This window comes from Dermacentor andersoni, chromosome 8 (assembly GCF_023375885.2).
Source record: "Dermacentor andersoni chromosome 8, qqDerAnde1_hic_scaffold, whole genome shotgun sequence".
NCBI lineage: Eukaryota > Metazoa > Arthropoda > Arachnida > Ixodida > Ixodidae > Dermacentor > Dermacentor andersoni.
In genome coordinates, this window is record NC_092821.1 from 124576364 (window position 1) to 124592511 (window position 16148).

At 46.8% G+C, this 16148-nt stretch overlaps 4 protein-coding genes across 9 annotated transcripts in view; 2 read left to right on the forward strand and 2 right to left on the reverse strand.

Annotated features, from left to right (window-relative positions):
• raptor (regulatory associated protein of MTOR complex 1) overlaps nt 1-4582 on the forward strand; it is a 66226-nt gene extending 61644 nt beyond the window's left edge. For all 5 annotated transcript variants that reach the window (XM_050173448.2, XM_050173449.2, XM_050173451.2 and 2 more), the window contains 2 exons: nt 466-595; nt 659-4582. In XM_050173448.2, the coding sequence (XP_050029405.1) occupies nt 466-595; nt 659-724 (196 nt within the window). In that variant the 3' untranslated portion in view covers nt 725-4582. The remainder of the gene's footprint in view (nt 1-465; nt 596-658) is intronic.
• Nucleotides 4583-5857: 1275 nt separating this feature from the next.
• Nucleotides 5858-7012, reverse strand: LOC126525552 (zinc finger HIT domain-containing protein 2). Its single transcript, XM_050173459.3, has one exon. It carries the CDS (start codon nt 7004-7006, stop codon nt 5930-5932), a length of 1077 nt encoding a protein of 358 aa, XP_050029416.1. The 5' UTR covers nt 7007-7012; the 3' UTR covers nt 5858-5929.
• A 99-nt stretch (nt 7013-7111) lies between these two features.
• Mrm2 (Mitochondrial rRNA methyltransferase 2) lies at nt 7112-8629 on the reverse strand. The gene is made up of 2 exons (XM_050173460.3): nt 8041-8629; nt 7112-7542 (listed from the first exon to the last, which is right to left on the reverse strand). The coding sequence occupies exons 1-2, from the start codon at nt 8366-8368 to the stop codon at nt 7112-7114; spliced, it is 759 nt and encodes a 252-aa protein (XP_050029417.1). The 5' UTR covers nt 8369-8629.
• A 93-nt stretch (nt 8630-8722) lies between these two features.
• The window catches only part of LOC126525551 (uncharacterized), a 71406-nt gene continuing 63980 nt past the window's right edge, over nt 8723-16148 (forward strand). For both annotated transcript variants that reach the window (XM_072289901.1, XM_072289902.1), the window contains exon 1: nt 8723-8994. The gene's annotated coding sequence lies outside the window, so the exon portion shown is untranslated. The remainder of the gene's footprint in view (nt 8995-16148) is intronic.

A 16148-nucleotide genomic window follows, 5' to 3' on the forward strand; every position in this document is an offset into this window, starting at 1 on the left:
AAAGTGAGAGCATAGTGGCCTCTCGGTGACGCTGCTTTTGCCTTTGTTGTGTGCATGGTGACACTCTGTGGAAAAACCTGCTGGAACATACGTGGCATGTGACATTTCTTTTTACTTGCTAAAGCAGACTTGCATTAAATAAGCCATGCAAGATGTTCTAGATTTTATGGTTAGGAGGCAGGAACTCTATAGCTCAATTGCCATTCTTTGAAGATAATAATATTCTGTCGAACCTTGTTTAAAAAAGGAATGCTGACGTAGGGACCTATCAAATATAACGAAGTAAATTTAAGCTTCCTAAGTGGGTAATGAACATATATGCTTATAAAGAATACTGGATATAACGAATGTATTTTCATGTCTAATGTGACTTTGTCATAGCAAGGTTCGACTGTATTATTGTTTTAAGAGCCCTGTCCATAATATCAATCAAGCATCAAGTGATGGCAGTGCAATGGTGTGCAGTGGGTCAGCCAGCCAGCAGATCAGTGTGTTCAACAAGGAAGGGGACAACATGGGCTCCATTCGTCACCATGACTGGTTCATCAACCAGCGTGTTGGTCCCGTCTCCTGCCTGGCCTTCCACCCGTACAAGGTGAATGCCCTTGGCTCTACCAGCCCCTTGGCTCCTTAACCCACTGTTCTGTCCAACCCGCAGATGTGCCTGGCTTCAGGAAGCACAGACTCCATCATTGGGGTCTACACAACCGACCGCAAGCACTGATGGAGCCAAGCGGACCGTGCCTTACAGGATGTGGAAAAGAGATGTGACCACTGCACTCAGTGCATGTCGGCAGGCGCTCCTGAGTCTACCGTGCCATTCTTTGTAAATGTCAAGTAGGGTCAAGCAGTTGCATTGGTAGTGCTTGATGCCTGTTCACCAGCGTCAACTGCTCTTTCCGATCGGGGAATCAGAAATGATGCCCTGTATCTCCACTCTTGATCAGTTCTGTGCCTCTCATTGAGTTTATTGCTTGTAGCGGCCCCAGCAATCTTTCCTTGTTGGGCACCCTGTTTTTGAGGCTAGCGTTGTAGTTAGCCGTGCGGCTAGTGCCATCTCATCACCTGTGGTTCGGATCCATTCTGCTTGTAAACTAGTGCTTGCAGGAGATTGTCACAAGGCTTGCCACTCTGGCACTGTGAGTCTAGCTGACTCAACTTGTCTGACACTGTCACTAAAAGTTTGGTAAATGTGGCCTTTTTTACAGTGGCTGCAGTCTCACAGAATAGCCGTGAAATGTTGGTGCCTGCTAAAAGTGCTTAGGAGAAAAGAAATGGAAATTGGGAGTTTTGTGCAAGCAACCAGGAGTGTCATGAAGTACCTGTCACGGATGTGCCTAGTCAAAGTGTGGAAGCTGTTTGCCAACTGTTAAGGTTGTTTTGACTGTGCTTGTTGCTGTGCGGAAAGCTGACTAGAAATTGTGTACAGGGAATGTGACAAAAGTTGATGCTCTTGTGTTTCTTTCTTGAAGCTAGTATAGCTGGCTGTTTTAGTTATTGCATATATATATATATATATATTTTTTTTTTTTCTTATAGAAGGCATGTTAGGAGGCAGCTTTTTTTTGTTGCTGGGGAAACATTCATCATGTGTCATAGTGTTCATCCAAAACTGTCATTTTGTACTTTCAAACTTACCTGCTTTAGACATTGTGGATGAACTGAAGAAGTCCCACGTTTTTCTGTTCAGTGAAAGTTTCTGTTCAAACTTTTTCTGTGACATAGCAGTGTTGGTCTGTTCAAGCAACTTGTCTTCATTAAACGCACTGCGTCTTTTACTAGTATGTAGCCATTCTGGGTGTAAAATGTGGACAGCACTTGGAATAATGTAGAAAAGGTATACAAACCATTTGTTGAATTTATCTAGTAATACCTCTTGCATGTGCTTTGTTTTGTACATAAGTTGCTGTGCGTTGCACAAAATTGTGTTAACATGAGTGAAAAAAATGGCCTAATGACAGCCTTTATTGTTATGTAATTTATCCAAGAGCCAAGTGACATGAGCTGGCTGTCATGCGAGAGATAGGGGCATCCACTGAAAAATTGCTCATCCATATAGCGCATAATATTTTGTGTGTGGACTTTCTCTTGCATATTATTTACGAGGAAATGAAAAAACCATTAAGCGCACACATTCTTCCCATCTGGCATGTCACACATAAGAACAACCACAGAACCAAAAGGGCAAAAATGTACACTATAGTGACCAAAGTCTTAAACAAAAACACACTATGTTCCGACCTCCGCATGGGGGCCCTGTTGAAGTCCAAGGTTCGACAGAAGCCCATCCAGTTAGCATGAAACATTCTAATGGGTAAAAAATGCACGCTACACCAAACAAAGTTTTTAACAAGTGGACAAGACATTTGTGAGCAAGGCTCCTGTGCATGGGCTGAAACAGTCTTTTCATGAAAAACTTTGGTCAGTATAGTGTGCATCTTTTACCCTTTGGAATGTTTCATCTTGACCAGACAGTCTACAATTGAACCTTAGACTTAACCATGGCATTATGTGGCACCTGACACATTGCGATAAATGCCTGAGAAGCCTGGGTTCTCTGCGCAGACAAAATGTGATCGTTGTCTTTGGCATGGAGATGGGCAGAAGCAATGACTGCTGTCTGCAGGTCAGACGAACTGTCGCTGCCATTATGGTGCTGCCATGTAGCATGTGACAGCATATGATTGGTTCATTGACAGGGTTTTAGATCCAAAACTTACTCTGAAGGCTTGAGGTTAATTTTGACCACACAGGTATCTTTAACATGCATTCAAAAAACACAGTCTGCCAGTGTTTTTACGGTTTGCACTCACTGTAGTGGGTAACGTGACCTTGCAACAAGCATGATCAGCGGAGCAGGGAAATGACAAGTCAGCCAATATCAACAGAGCATTGTCCAAGGACCTGGTATGCTTGGACTATAACATTCAATATGAGCTGCCAGAAGCCATTATCAGTGTAAGGCTCTCGAGAAAAAAGTTGAGAGGGTTTCCTCATTCCAGCAATGTGCACATATTCCCTGCTTTCTGTTGTCTGCTTTCTTTGTGGAGCGATACTAGACTGGGCTACCAAGTAACTGTCACTCCATCAAGAAAAAAAATAAAAAGAGGAAAAAAAATGGTTACGAAGCTACAGCACCAGTCTACCGTGACGAAGCGTGCTGTGCTAAGGGCATCCGCACTGGCCAACGGGCCAGCGTATTATCACTCCGCAAAGAAAGCAGACAATGGAAAGCACAGGGGTATGTTCATTGCTGTAATGACGAGACCCTTGCCACTTTCCTCTCAAGCACGTCACTGCGGCCACAGCTTGTGCCTTGCAGCTGATAATGAATGCGATGGTATGTTGGCTACACATGCAAGAACAGCAGTGGTCAGAATGGTAGTTGCACTCTCACAACTGGGGTGCTGAAAAAAAGAAATGAAAAAAAAAAATGGCCCCTACCTCTGCAGTCCTCGTCCTAGCTAGTCATTAAAAAAGTAATCTTGGATCAGAATATTATTGACTTTAACAGGGGAGTGATTTCTTGGTTTTAAAGAAATCTTGAAATACGAGGCAGACACTAGCTATGTGAACAAAAGACAAAAAAAATTATTAATGTGAGGTAGGCACTGATTAAAGTACTGTGTTAAGGTGAAGCTTACAATGTACAAATCAGTGTGTAAATGCAGCCAGAGACATAGTGCAATGTCTAATATGTACATCTCTGATTCGTACCTTAGCAACAACTTCATTCAGTCGTATTGGCTCATCTCCAGTATAACTTGAAGCACCGTGAAGACGAGCACAGGAATCGAAAAACACACACACATAACAGGATGAGCGCTAAACGACCAATGGAAAATTTTATTGAAGGAACAACCAGCTTTATACCATCTCAAAAAAAAAGAAAACTGAAAGGTTGAAGGGCATGTGTACTGCTTACAAGTAGAGGTGTTTATCTCTACTTGTAGGCAGTGCGCATGCCCTTCAATCTTTTGGTTCTTGTTAGCATATTTTTTTTCTGACATGGTATAAAGCTGGTTGATCCTTCAATAAAATTTTCAGTTGGCAGTTCAGCACTCGTCCTGTTTGTTTTCAATTCCGGTCCTTGTCTTAATGCTGCTTCAAGTTATTTTTCATTGCCCTTGAACCCTTGCATAGCAAAAAAAAAAAAAAGACAGAAAAAAAATTGAGTAGAGCGCTTTCAGTTGTGTCCTTATACAGTTTAGAAAAAAAAAAAGCCATTATTAGGTTTAACCTCTTAACCGTTGATGATAACTCGTTATCACAAGGAGCATCCTCTGGTGCCAATGACGAGTTCACTCATGAATTTTTGGAAATTTTTGCAAAACGATTGCCGAAAGATGTGCAAAAATTGTTTTGAAAAAATTGGGTCCTTTGGGGGAATTTGTCACGGCGGTTAAGGGGTTAAACAGTGCTTTGTGATGAGTGTGCAGCAATGTTTCATGCAAGTGCACTATCACAAGCTCCTTACATCATCAAGATCTCAATCTTTGCGACGTATTTTGTGTACTGCGATGATTTTGTTATTTCACTGTAATGTTAACACTCATCATATAAAGAGTTGTTTTGTTCACCATCTGGTGCCATTTCTTCTGCGCTTAAATTTGTGCACCTGCTCCTTTGAAGGGGGAGTAAAGAGCTTAGATTGCCTTTCAACCTTGACGGTATCGACAGAATTGATGTAGTTACCCAACAGGTTGAATTAAAAGAGTAATGTTTTTTCACTACAGACGTGGTTCTAGAAATCTCCTGAATCTAACACCATTTTTGATGGGGTCGTAGTCAAAAACTGTGTTCCCCCAAATATAACATGCACCCAATATTATAACAATGAAGGTTGCAGATTTCAGTGCAGTCTACCTTCACAGAATGTAAATTTATTTACGCTTAATGTCCATCGTTATCAGTCACAGGTTTTATCCCAGTATGTCGACCACGTTACCTTCCCTGCAGTTGATCACATTTGACAGTCTCTATTTCTTGACCCAGAGCGCTACAGTTGCGAACCATAGCATATAAGATGACTTGGTGAGCTTTGGTAATTAATGCCTGAAGGTCTCATGCCGTTTTCACCTACCTGTGCAAAAACGTCTTCCAGTGCCATTTTGATTAAAACAGCAATGGCACTGGCTCTGATAGTGAGTTTTTGCTAACACTGTGAATGTCATTTAGATTTATTCAAAATAAGAAATGGTTTATTTCATAACACAGGTTATGATGGAAAACAATGTTTGAATCACTTTTGTTCCACAGGAAAAAGTCCAGGCTTGAATTTTTTTTTGCCTAATCAGTCACTGGGAGTTAGCGCTAGACTCTTCTGTATGTGTAAAGCATTTGTGGCACCCGTATGGGCCTTCGTTTTCAAAAACTGACACATAGAAGTCCTTTCTTTCCATACACTATGAATGAACAGAAGCATCTTAGAGCCACATTTATTGCATTCCCACTAGTAATGTCTTTTTCAGTAGTTTACGGGTCATATTTTTGATGAAGAAATTGCGGCCACTGACCAAGTCAAGGTGAAAAAACACACAGAGACGTTTCGGGACCCGTACGGGTTCCTTGGTCACACTCCCGAAACGTCTCTGTGTGTTTTTTCACCTTGACTTGGTCAGTGGCCGCAATTTCTTCATCATCATGTTACCTGACCAGACGAACTTTCGTCGAACTCTTGACTACGGGTCATATTTTTGCTTCTACATTTAAAAAAGTTAGTTTAAGTTCCATATACTTGATCATAACATGCTTCTCCTGCTTGGGCCCTTTCGTTATCTGCAGTATGTACGAAATAAAAAATAGAAGTGGAGGCAAAAAAAGGGGTGCTGCAATAAATCTCGCACAGCAAGTCGTGTGGCTTAAATTCACAAGCTTTATTGACCGAAAATGCGTATATGCCAACGACATCATTAGTGCCACATGGCAATTAGTTGAGCTCTTCAATCAGTACTCTTGGCTTTGAGGTCTTGTTCCTCTCTTCCTCAACAACTTTGCATGCCTCCTGAAATGTTGACACATTCTCAGCAACTGCAAGTGCTTCAACGTCAATGTCATTTAGGCATGACAGCAGCTTTTCTCCATGCTCTACTGTCCATGACATCATGTACTCAACCTTTTTGATAGCCCGTCGAAGCTTTAGTTTCAGTTCCCGCTGGCATTCAGGCTCCCTTGTTGCTGCATCAAATACACTACGAGTTTCATCCAAAGCTCTCAGTGCATTGGCCTTCACTTGCGGACTTCCCAGAAACTTCCGAAAGGCTCTCAGCAAAGATGGGAGCTCTTCGGTAGCCGTCACACTTTGGCTCATGACAACTTTTTGCAGCACAGCCTGAACAGCTTCAGCCGAGGTGCCATACGCAGCGTCATCTGTCAAAACCGAGCTGATGCTAAGGAACTCTTCTGTACTCTGCGGAACCATCTCCCCATTGTACAGCCGTATAACATGGACGTAGCTACACAAAATGTTCACCACACTGTTCACAACACATGCTGCAGGGGCCTTGCTTGTCAACATGCTGAGAGGCTGGACAGTCTGCTTGGAGCTCTCTTCTGCAGTCACTTCAGTGACAAGGACCATTTCTTCCCACCATGGCTTCCATAGTGGAACGAGCTTTGCAACGTCACCCGTCTCGACCATACGTTCAAACTCTTGCCTCTCGTCTGGGGTGAGATAGCTCCAGGCAGTTTCAGTGTCGATGTCAGTCTGTTCCAGACGTTGGACGAGAGTAGCCACTTCGTTCGTTTCCTGGTCATCATCTTCTTCTTCTTCATCTTTCTGGACGCCCTTAAGTATGCCCAGCATCTTTCGCTGGGTTTCAGGGTTGGCCTGTTCCATGCGCAAGTAAGTTTGGACCCAGTCTTTGTAGAAGTCCTCGCTGCAGCCTTGGTGTCTGGCATCCTTGTAGCACTTGATGGAGCAGTACCCGCAATTGCACCTTGGGCACGTGTACCTGGCGAGTGCGGACTCGCAGAACTTGCAAGGTCTTGGTGCACACTCCTGCATTGGCACTGGTTGCTTGCTGTCAGCACAGCACAAATATCTACAGCTAGAGTGTGCAATAGAAGCAACACTTGGGCGGCACTCAATCTCCTTGGCTACACTGCCCGGTTATTTCTCGGCTCCCTTGAATCCACGACCCAAGATGTAAATCTCGGCAGACTCCTTTCGGCTTGCTGGTGGCTTCACGTAGTTGACAAACTGGAAGAACCTTCTGATGTCGTCTGATAGCTTGACTGCCTCACTGCCGTTCCAGATTTTGCATAAGAAAGAACCACCAATGCTGAGAACTTTGAAGGAGAGTATGAGAGCTGCATATGTAAGTGTGACAATGGCCTCGTGGTCAAGAGATTTCACACCACTGGCATTTGGTGCCAAGTCGCTCAGTACAACGTCCGCAGATTTGCCACTGAGGCATTGCAAGACCTTTGTTGTGGACTCGGGCTTCAATATGTCGGTGTTGGGGAGGAAGGTAGCACCTGGGACAGGATCAATAGGCAGAAGGTCCAGGCCAATGACCGTTCCTCTTGTGGTGGTGTGGTCTGAAAGGAATGGAGCGTGTTCAAAGATCTCACTGCAATAAGCAATTCATGTTCAGTATTCGTTAGGCAACTTGGGATAGTTAAACTTTCTTGCGATTATGAATACTTGAATCGGACACGCAGATGTTGAGCGTTCAATTTAATCTGGCATAATATGCGTAGTAGTACGTCGGACATACGAAGCAGCTAGCATCACGAAAAACTAAATCGATACACACAACAGAAAAAGCAGCACGTTGCAGACAAGAGTTAAATGCACGGCGCCATGAGCGCACCGCTTCATTTCGACGTTATGCGAAGCCCCGTCCCGAGCTAAGTTTTCTGCTTCAACGGCGCACCAAGAAGTCCAAATAGCAACGTCAGTCAAAACACAGAAGCTGTAAATCTTTTCGCTCGAATACGTTTTTGTTGGTATTTTCTGTCGTAACTCCCTAGCGTGTTTGTATGGGTGCTACGGCCGAAGCTCGCTTGAACCCGTCGTTCAAACACTGTCGTAACCTTTTCCGTTAGCGTTGATCCTTTCCACGATAACTTGTGTCCAAGCTCCAGGCGCTGCTCCGCATTCCAAGACGGTGCAGCCAGGTTTCAGGATACGGTATTTGTCGTCAATCTCCACAAGCTTATAAGCGCTCCTCGCTCGGTAGTTGTCGTACCGCGACTGTTTCACATAGGGGTCATTAAGGTGTCTCGTCAGCCAGTCCTGCGAAGCTTTGCTCTTGCCTTTCAAGTTTTGTGGCTGAAGTTTCAACTGCGCGGCGCTTGTATGTATCATACGCCGCAAACTCTGCGAAGCATGATGCCCTGCAAAACGCATGAGAGCTTCCATGGAAGTCCTGAAAGCACGGACGTACGGGTTGCAAGGCGGATTGTCTTGGCTCAGAGGCTATTAGAACGTGCAATAGTAGAGAAGGGAACGCGTATAACACTGAACCTGCAGTATACAAAAAAATGACCTCCGAGATATACGTTCACTACGTTGAACATGTCATCAGGGTACGAAAAGATATATAAAAAATAAAATTAATTAATACAAAATTTGATCTTTGACTTTCCTATAATTATTTCAAGATTGCTTACGTATCTGCAAGTTGATAAATTTTTAACGCCGTCTTTCCATCTGCTTCGCTACGCTCGAGAACTTTATAAAAGTGGCGCTAACATCGCTGTTGCGGCCATTTTTGTTATGGTGCACGGTAGGGTCGCTAAGTGGCACCACTGTAGTAGCGCAGTACGTTGGTCTGATGCGTCTGTCGAAAGTCGGCGTGTGCGTTCCTTGTTTTACGTTTCTACGTGCTCGCCGTGTGTTTCAGTGTGGTAGTGTTGATGTGTGACCATCGAGCCCGTGCCGCAGTTTGTGGCTGCCAACGGACATGACCACCGAGTGTGGACAACGCCGGTGTTGTGTGCTGTGCATGTGAGTCGTGGAACGGTGCTCCGGCGGACGGCAGCAATGTAAGCGAGTTTTGTTTGTGTTACCGGCGCTGCCAATTAAAAAAAAGAAAAGGAAACGAGTTCGCTTCGGCGATGTTTCCATGCTAAGCGGCCTGCAGCCGAGCTAGACTGTAATCGCGCTTGTTTGGCTCGTCGCTAGAGCGGTAAGCAGGCTAATTCCACACGAGAAGCCTTATGGGGCGTCTCTTGCGCACTGAGTGTCCAGAGCTAGCGGCTTTTAACCGGAACAGGGCAGCATGCATTCCCGTGGATGCGCGTTCCGGTTTTTTCATCAGCGGTCGGCGGAGCCTTGCTGTGCGCCTACGCAAACTGTCAGCCGTCCGCAGCATTTGACATCGTGCATGAAATGCACTGTACGCAGATTTATTTGCCTGACGCCCCTGGGCGATATGCTAAAGGCATGTGTGCATGGCAGGGCGGTGTTTCTCTGGCCGATGACTGCATTGGGAGCCCATTCGTGGCAACCAGCTTGTCAGGCAAGAACATGCGCGCGTCCGTTTAAATGGACGGCGACTGAGCCAGCGGCACGAAAGGGCGTATGTGATCCTCGTCTCTGCAGCCGAGTGTGTAAACTATGAAGGAAGGATGTTAACTTTTCGGCGGGTGTCTCTGCAGTGGTCACGTGCCTTCGGGATGCGTGACATGCAAGGCGCGTACTTCTTTATTGTTATTATTAGCATACCTTGTGGCAAATTCTTCGAATTTATCTCGGTGAGAAATTATCTCGGTGAGAAATCGGGCAGCTGTCGACACGTCCTGGCCATCTCGTTTAGGTCGGCGCGGGCGTGTCTCTTCCCTGACGTATTCAGCGGCTTTGATAAGCGCGCCGTTGAAATTCAGTGAGCTTTTTAAGGCGAACCTTTCTTTGTGCCGACAGTGGCTGCTGCTGCCTTCATGCCAACAGCTTTCACACATGACAGCACACATATAATGAGCCGGCTTATTATAGTCGTATGTGCTACCCGTTTGCGCCATTGACCGGCCGTGCTAACTTCGGAATTACGCAATGAAACAACAAACGGCACCCAGATATCATCACTGCGACAAGTATACGCCATCAAGCGCATAATGATTTTATTAGTGCGAATATTTCTATGCCCCGGGTTTCGCGTGTCTGCTCAGTCAGTTTCTCACCAAGTGGGCCGACCCCAGAGACAATGCAATGGTAAGCTGGCCTGGGGACGCTCACTGTCGCGTGACGCAGCAGTGCTCAGCGAGCCTTGTAGGTGCGCACTGAAAGTGATATCGCCGAAAGTGACCGTCCGAGAATGCGTCCCCTGATCACCGAGATGGCGTAGCGTAAACTGAGCCGACCCCGGATACAGTGCGGTCCGCGGTGGCGTGGTCTCAGCGCTTTGTCGGACACACTAATCGCTATTCAGCTTATGCTGGAAAACTCGGTGCAGTAGTTTTATAGCATTTAATTAACTGCTTTGTGTGCCGCTGGTGTCTGCAGCGACAAAATTGTGCAGATCCCACGCACTGTGGGAATCGACGTTATGCGAGGCGTTTGCAGGCCGTTTCGGCGGCGTTTTGCGGTATTCCCATGTATTCCGGCAAGCGCGGGGACGAAAACGTGAGCAGCCAGATTGGTGGCGCCAGCTGGTGGTGCAAAGCTCAACCACATAAACACAGAGCAAATTACTATATTCTTCTTAGCTACTGGCGTAAATTTTCGACAGCGGCGTAATCGTGTTCACAATTCACGATTACGCCGCTGCCGAAAATTTGCACCAGCAGCAAAGCAGAATATAGTAAGTTACTGCAATTTTAGCTCCGTGTCTGGTTGAGTTCTACGCCACCAGGCAGCTGCACCGCTCATGTTTACGCCCCGACCATCCGGCAATCCGTCCAAACCACCCCCGTTTGCCGGAATAGCGGACACGCTGAAAGTCTATTGTCTGGGGTTCCGCAAAGCGTTACCAGGTTGACTACTGTGCTTGTGTAAATCCAGTATTTGTTTCAAAAAAACTTGAGTTTGAGTTTGGCCTAGTTGGTGTTTACTGCATATCACATTGACCGCTAGTAAAGACGAGGACAGGGGAAAGAAGCAAAACGACGACACGACCGCTTGTGTGGGTATTGCGACTTTGAGACCCGTTATGAAGCTACGTCGGCCATTAAAATGAGTAGCAGCATACGAAGTGAGTACCGAAACATCGCAATGTCCTGCTGCCACATACTGTGCCGTGACGTTCATCTCCCTTTATCATTTCTACATTTCAATTAATACTACAAATAACTTCACCTATGCTTTCCTTGGCTTCATTATCTGGCTGTTAGCTTCAATTGGACGTAGTTCCATATCAGGCTTAACTACGTGGTGGGCTTAAGGCATGAAAGAATGGTCGGTGTCGCAGTGGCGAAGTTCCGCCGTTGTCACGGTAACTCAGTAGTCTTCTCATGTTTAACGTAGGATTACCCCTACCTCCTTCCTTTTTGGCTCGTCCTGAGCTGCGCTACAAGCCTAAAACAGTCATAACGTAGGAAGGCGTACGTCCCATGCAGGCAGCGCCGTGGTCTTCTGACGAAGGTCACTACACGTACCACGGTCTCCCTGCAAATAGTCGTAGCAATAAAAAGCACGGTAACTGTTCCTAACTGCACTTCACAACCATTTTCCACGCTAGTGCCTTCCACAAAACCTTAACAGGCGTCTCACTGGGTGCTTTTTCCAGTGCAGTTGTTTTTGATCAGCGACACTTTCTACTGAGTTCACATTTTCTACAATTCTTATATTACAACTTATGGACACAAATATATGCCAAATAACAAGTTCGGCGTGCTTGGAAGAAATATTAGATAGCTTTAGCAGTGCCAAGCTACCGTACGGCAAGTGCGGTAATACCGTACCGGTCGAGGACTGCGCATGCGCGAACTTTACCGCACGGAATGACTTTCCGTGCGGCATACTAAACGGCAAGGAGTCGGTAAGGCTCGGCTGGCACCGTGTTTCGCGAGCCGAGCTTTACCAAGGCAAAACAAAGCGACAAACTGGCGTCAGCCGTAGAGTCCACGCCGTGCATGTTCAAGTCTCGTGTGCGTTTCTCACTATGATAGGACCAAGGCAGGATTAACATTAATTCACCTGCTGCGACGCGACGAAGAAGCAGACAGCCCTTGTAACTGGGAGAAAACTTCGGTTGAACTGCACTGAACTTGTGGCCGTACCCTTCTAACAAGCGTTTAGTATACTCTGGCCGAATGAGAAAAAAAAAAATCAAGAAAAGCGAAAATAAACTAAAAGAAAAACAGAATATAAAAAGTGGCATAAAAAAAGCCTTCCAGGTTGGTGGCGCCATCTAGTGACGCAGAGTTTAAACTCTAAGAAAAGTTTACACCCTTTGGAGTGCCCCTTCTGCCACACAACGATAATCGTCATCTGCCTTGATGCGTTTCCTTTCTTGAAAACGCCGCGCCCGCTACTTTCCTGTCGGGAATGCTATCATGCTTATAACGCGCATGCCGTTCGTTACTGGAAAGTACCGGGCTCGCAGCGTTAAAGGAAACGCATCAATGCAGATGACGATTATGGTTGTGTGGCAGAAGGGACACTCCAAAGGGTGTACACTTTTCTTAGAGTTTACTTAGAGGCGACGCAGAGTTTTTATTGCAGTAACTATATTCTACGTGTCTGCTGGTGTGCCGGAAGTGGTGCAACTGACAACAAACACTCCTATTTTTATATGTTGCTTAGACAAGAACACCTATGTAACAAAAATATGTTTCACGTGTTGCAGGACAGTGTCACAAGAGGTTGCTACTGGCGTCTACGTTTGCCATAACCGGCATTTCCGTAAAGAATAATGTGTGTGTGGACAAGCTAAACCTTTCGAGTTTTCGCCAAAATGAATATGTCGCGATCAGCACATAGTTGTTTTATTCTGCAAGGCCCCAACCTTAGCCACTATCACACTACCGTACGCACCGAGCGGCACATGCAGCTAAAGCGTCTTCGGTCATCGCGGTAGGTTGGTACGGAACGGTAATACCGTACTGTATACCGCATTTACCGTACCGTAATACGGCACTGCTAAAACTCTCTATTCAAGCTATTAAACTGGGAAGGTTTCGGAGTAAGGATCGACGGTGAATAACTCAGCAACCTTCGGTTTTCCTATGACATTGTTTTATTCAGCAACACTTAGACGAGTTACAACAAATGATTGAGGACCTTAGCAGAGAGAGTGTAAGAGTGGGGTTGAAGATTAATATGCAGAAGACAAAGATAATGATGAATAACCGGGAAAGGGAACAAGAATTCAGGATTGTCAGTCAGCCTCTAGAGTCTGTGAAGGAGTACGTTTACCTAGACCAACTCATCACAGGGAACCCTGACAGTGACAAGGAAATTCATAGAAGAATAAAAATGGGTTGGATCGCATACGGCAGACATCGTGAGCTCCTGACTGGAAGCTTACCGTTATCATTGAAAAGGAAGGTATACAATCAGTGTATTTTAGCGGTACTGACATATGGGGCAGAGACTTGGAGACTGACAAAGAAACTTGAGAACAAGATAAGGACTGCACAAAGAGCGGTGGAACGAAGAATGCTAGGCATAACGTTAAGAGACAGAAAGAAAGCGGTTTGGATCAGAGAGCAAACGGGTATAGACGACATTCTAATTGACATAAAGAGAAAAAACATGGCGCTGGGCAGGTCATGTAATGCGTAGAGTAGATAACCGTTGGACCATTAGGGTGACAGAATGGGTACCAAGAGAAGGGAAGCGCAGTAGAGGACGACAGAAGACTAGGTGGTGCGGCGAAATTAGGAAATTTGCGGGTGCTGGTTGTAGTCGGTTGGCGCGGGACAGGGGTAATTGGAGATCGCGGAGAGAGACCTTCGTCCTGCAGTTGTGGGGTTCTCCTTCGTGCTCTTGGGACAAAGGAACGACAACACAGTAGTGCAAACAACCACAAGGGCATTTATTGCACCTTTCATAGATCAATGCCTGCTAGCCGAGTTGCTATCCCCAAAACATGCCGATGGGCGCGCGACAAATCTGGGAAGTCCGACTCACCGCGACCGGATAGCGAGCGAATATGTTCGCCCCATGCTGGATCCCAACGCCTGGTCGTTCGCGCGTACGGTCACGCGAACGGTGGCGCGTTCGAAGGCGGCCACGCGAGGCGGTCTCGCAGAAGCATGGATCGGCGCACGCGCGGCACGGCACGTCCGCACTCCTTGCTGACCCGAACCCAAGAGGAAGCGCCTTGTCTATCGGCGCCCAAGTAACCCCGCCTGTCGGCGGCGTTAGCAGCGCAACACTCGCGCCATCTCTCGTACTGCGCCTCAACCACTCCAAACCGCCGCGGGCGCCAGGCCACGCGAGCCGTGCGGGAAAACAACATATCAGGGGACGCGTGAGAGTCGCGCATCCCCACACAGTGGACGTAAAATAGGATGGTGATGATGATGAACAAGTTATTTGTGCACCATTGCCTTGCTACTACGTACTACGTTTTGATCGTGAAAGCAAACGGTGCGCTATGGCTGCTGGCCGCACACACGTGTCACAGCGCTCGTTCGGTGCCTTCGTGAAGCTGCTACTCAATTCGTGCCGCGCGTATAATCTGACGATGCAAGGTTCGGCGAGAACATACACAACAGACAGGAACAACGATAACATTCGAGTAAGTTTCGAATCATGCAGGCGCGTCCTGCACTGAGCGATAGCTTTAATTTGTTAGCGGATGAAATGCAGTTCCCGGAAAAAGGATAAATAAGAAGACATGTCAACGCCTGCTCTTAAAAAGCATCGTCTGATGCTACACACGCGAGAGTAATAAGCAAAAAAGTAGCAAACAAAGAAACAAAGTCCCAGAGTTCGTTAGCGCTGGTGGAAGGGCTCACAGCACGGACTACTCCAGGTCTGCGAGCGGCGCCGCTGTGATGGCACGACTAGAGTTACTGTATATGGTATACCAAAGGGTATACCATATACAGTAACTCTAGGCGCGACCTCATAGTCCAGTGCATCAATACGTCGGGTGATCTTGTAGGGTCCGAAATAGCCTGCTGGGGTCCAAACTCGAACACGGTCGCCGGGCAGGTACTCGACGTAGCGTCGTGGCTGGTTCTTGATGCGCAGGCGGCAGAACTGTCGGCCTTCTTCAGCGCGCTGGAGATAGGCAAGCCACATCGAGGTTGTCTTCGTCGGTGACGTGCGGTAGCATGGCGTCTAGCGTCGTCGCCGGATTCCTTCCATAAACCAGCTCGAACGGCGTCACGTACGTTGTTTCCTTCACCGCCGTGTGCTGAGCGAAGGTTACGTGTGGAAGCACCGCATCCCAGCTCTTGTGTTCGGCGTCGACGTACATCGCCAACATGTCGGCGAACGCATTGTTCAGCCTTTCCGTAAGGCTATTCGTCTGCGGGTGGTAGGTAGCTGTCCGCTTATGGCTTGTACGGCTGTGTTGCAGAATCGCTTGGGTGGCGAATCTTCGGTCGGCGATGAGCGCTTTCCGGGGCACCGCGTTGTACCAGGATATTTCCGAAGAGTTTCGCCACTTCGGCCGCACCACCTTAAGACAAGGCTTTCGTTTCGGCGTATAGCGGGTAAGGTAGTCGGTAGCCGCGACGATCCATTTATTCACGGATGTGTTGACGTCGCAAAGGACCTCAAGCCTCAGTGCATCCCGATTTATTGGAACGGCCGACAAGGAGGCTCGATTGGCTGTAGCAGTCCTGCTGGCCTTGGTGGTGGTGTCTTGACTTGCTGACAATCTCGAACACTTGACGTCAAGCGTTTCAGATTATAGGGGAGATTTGGCAAGCAGTTGCCTCGGGATTGTGTTTATCACGTAGGCGCACATTTTATTCTTACTCGAGGCAGTAATTACACCAATGTACGTGCAAATTAGAGTAACTTGGTAATCGAAAGAGCCGTACGACTAACTCTGATGCAAGACTTGAAGCCCGTCATCCGAGGAGTTCATAACCGTATCCAGACTTGCAAAAAAATATTGACGCCGGTCCATCGTCGCTTCCGCAGCTGCAATCGCCTGTGAATGGCCGCGGAACAAAAGCGGAGATAATGCCGCAGACGACACCTAAGCATACACCTAAATATTGCCGCGCGTACGTTGATCGCGTTTTTCGCCGGCTTATCGTTATTGTGTTATCGTTCGGCGCTACAGCGCCTGCCT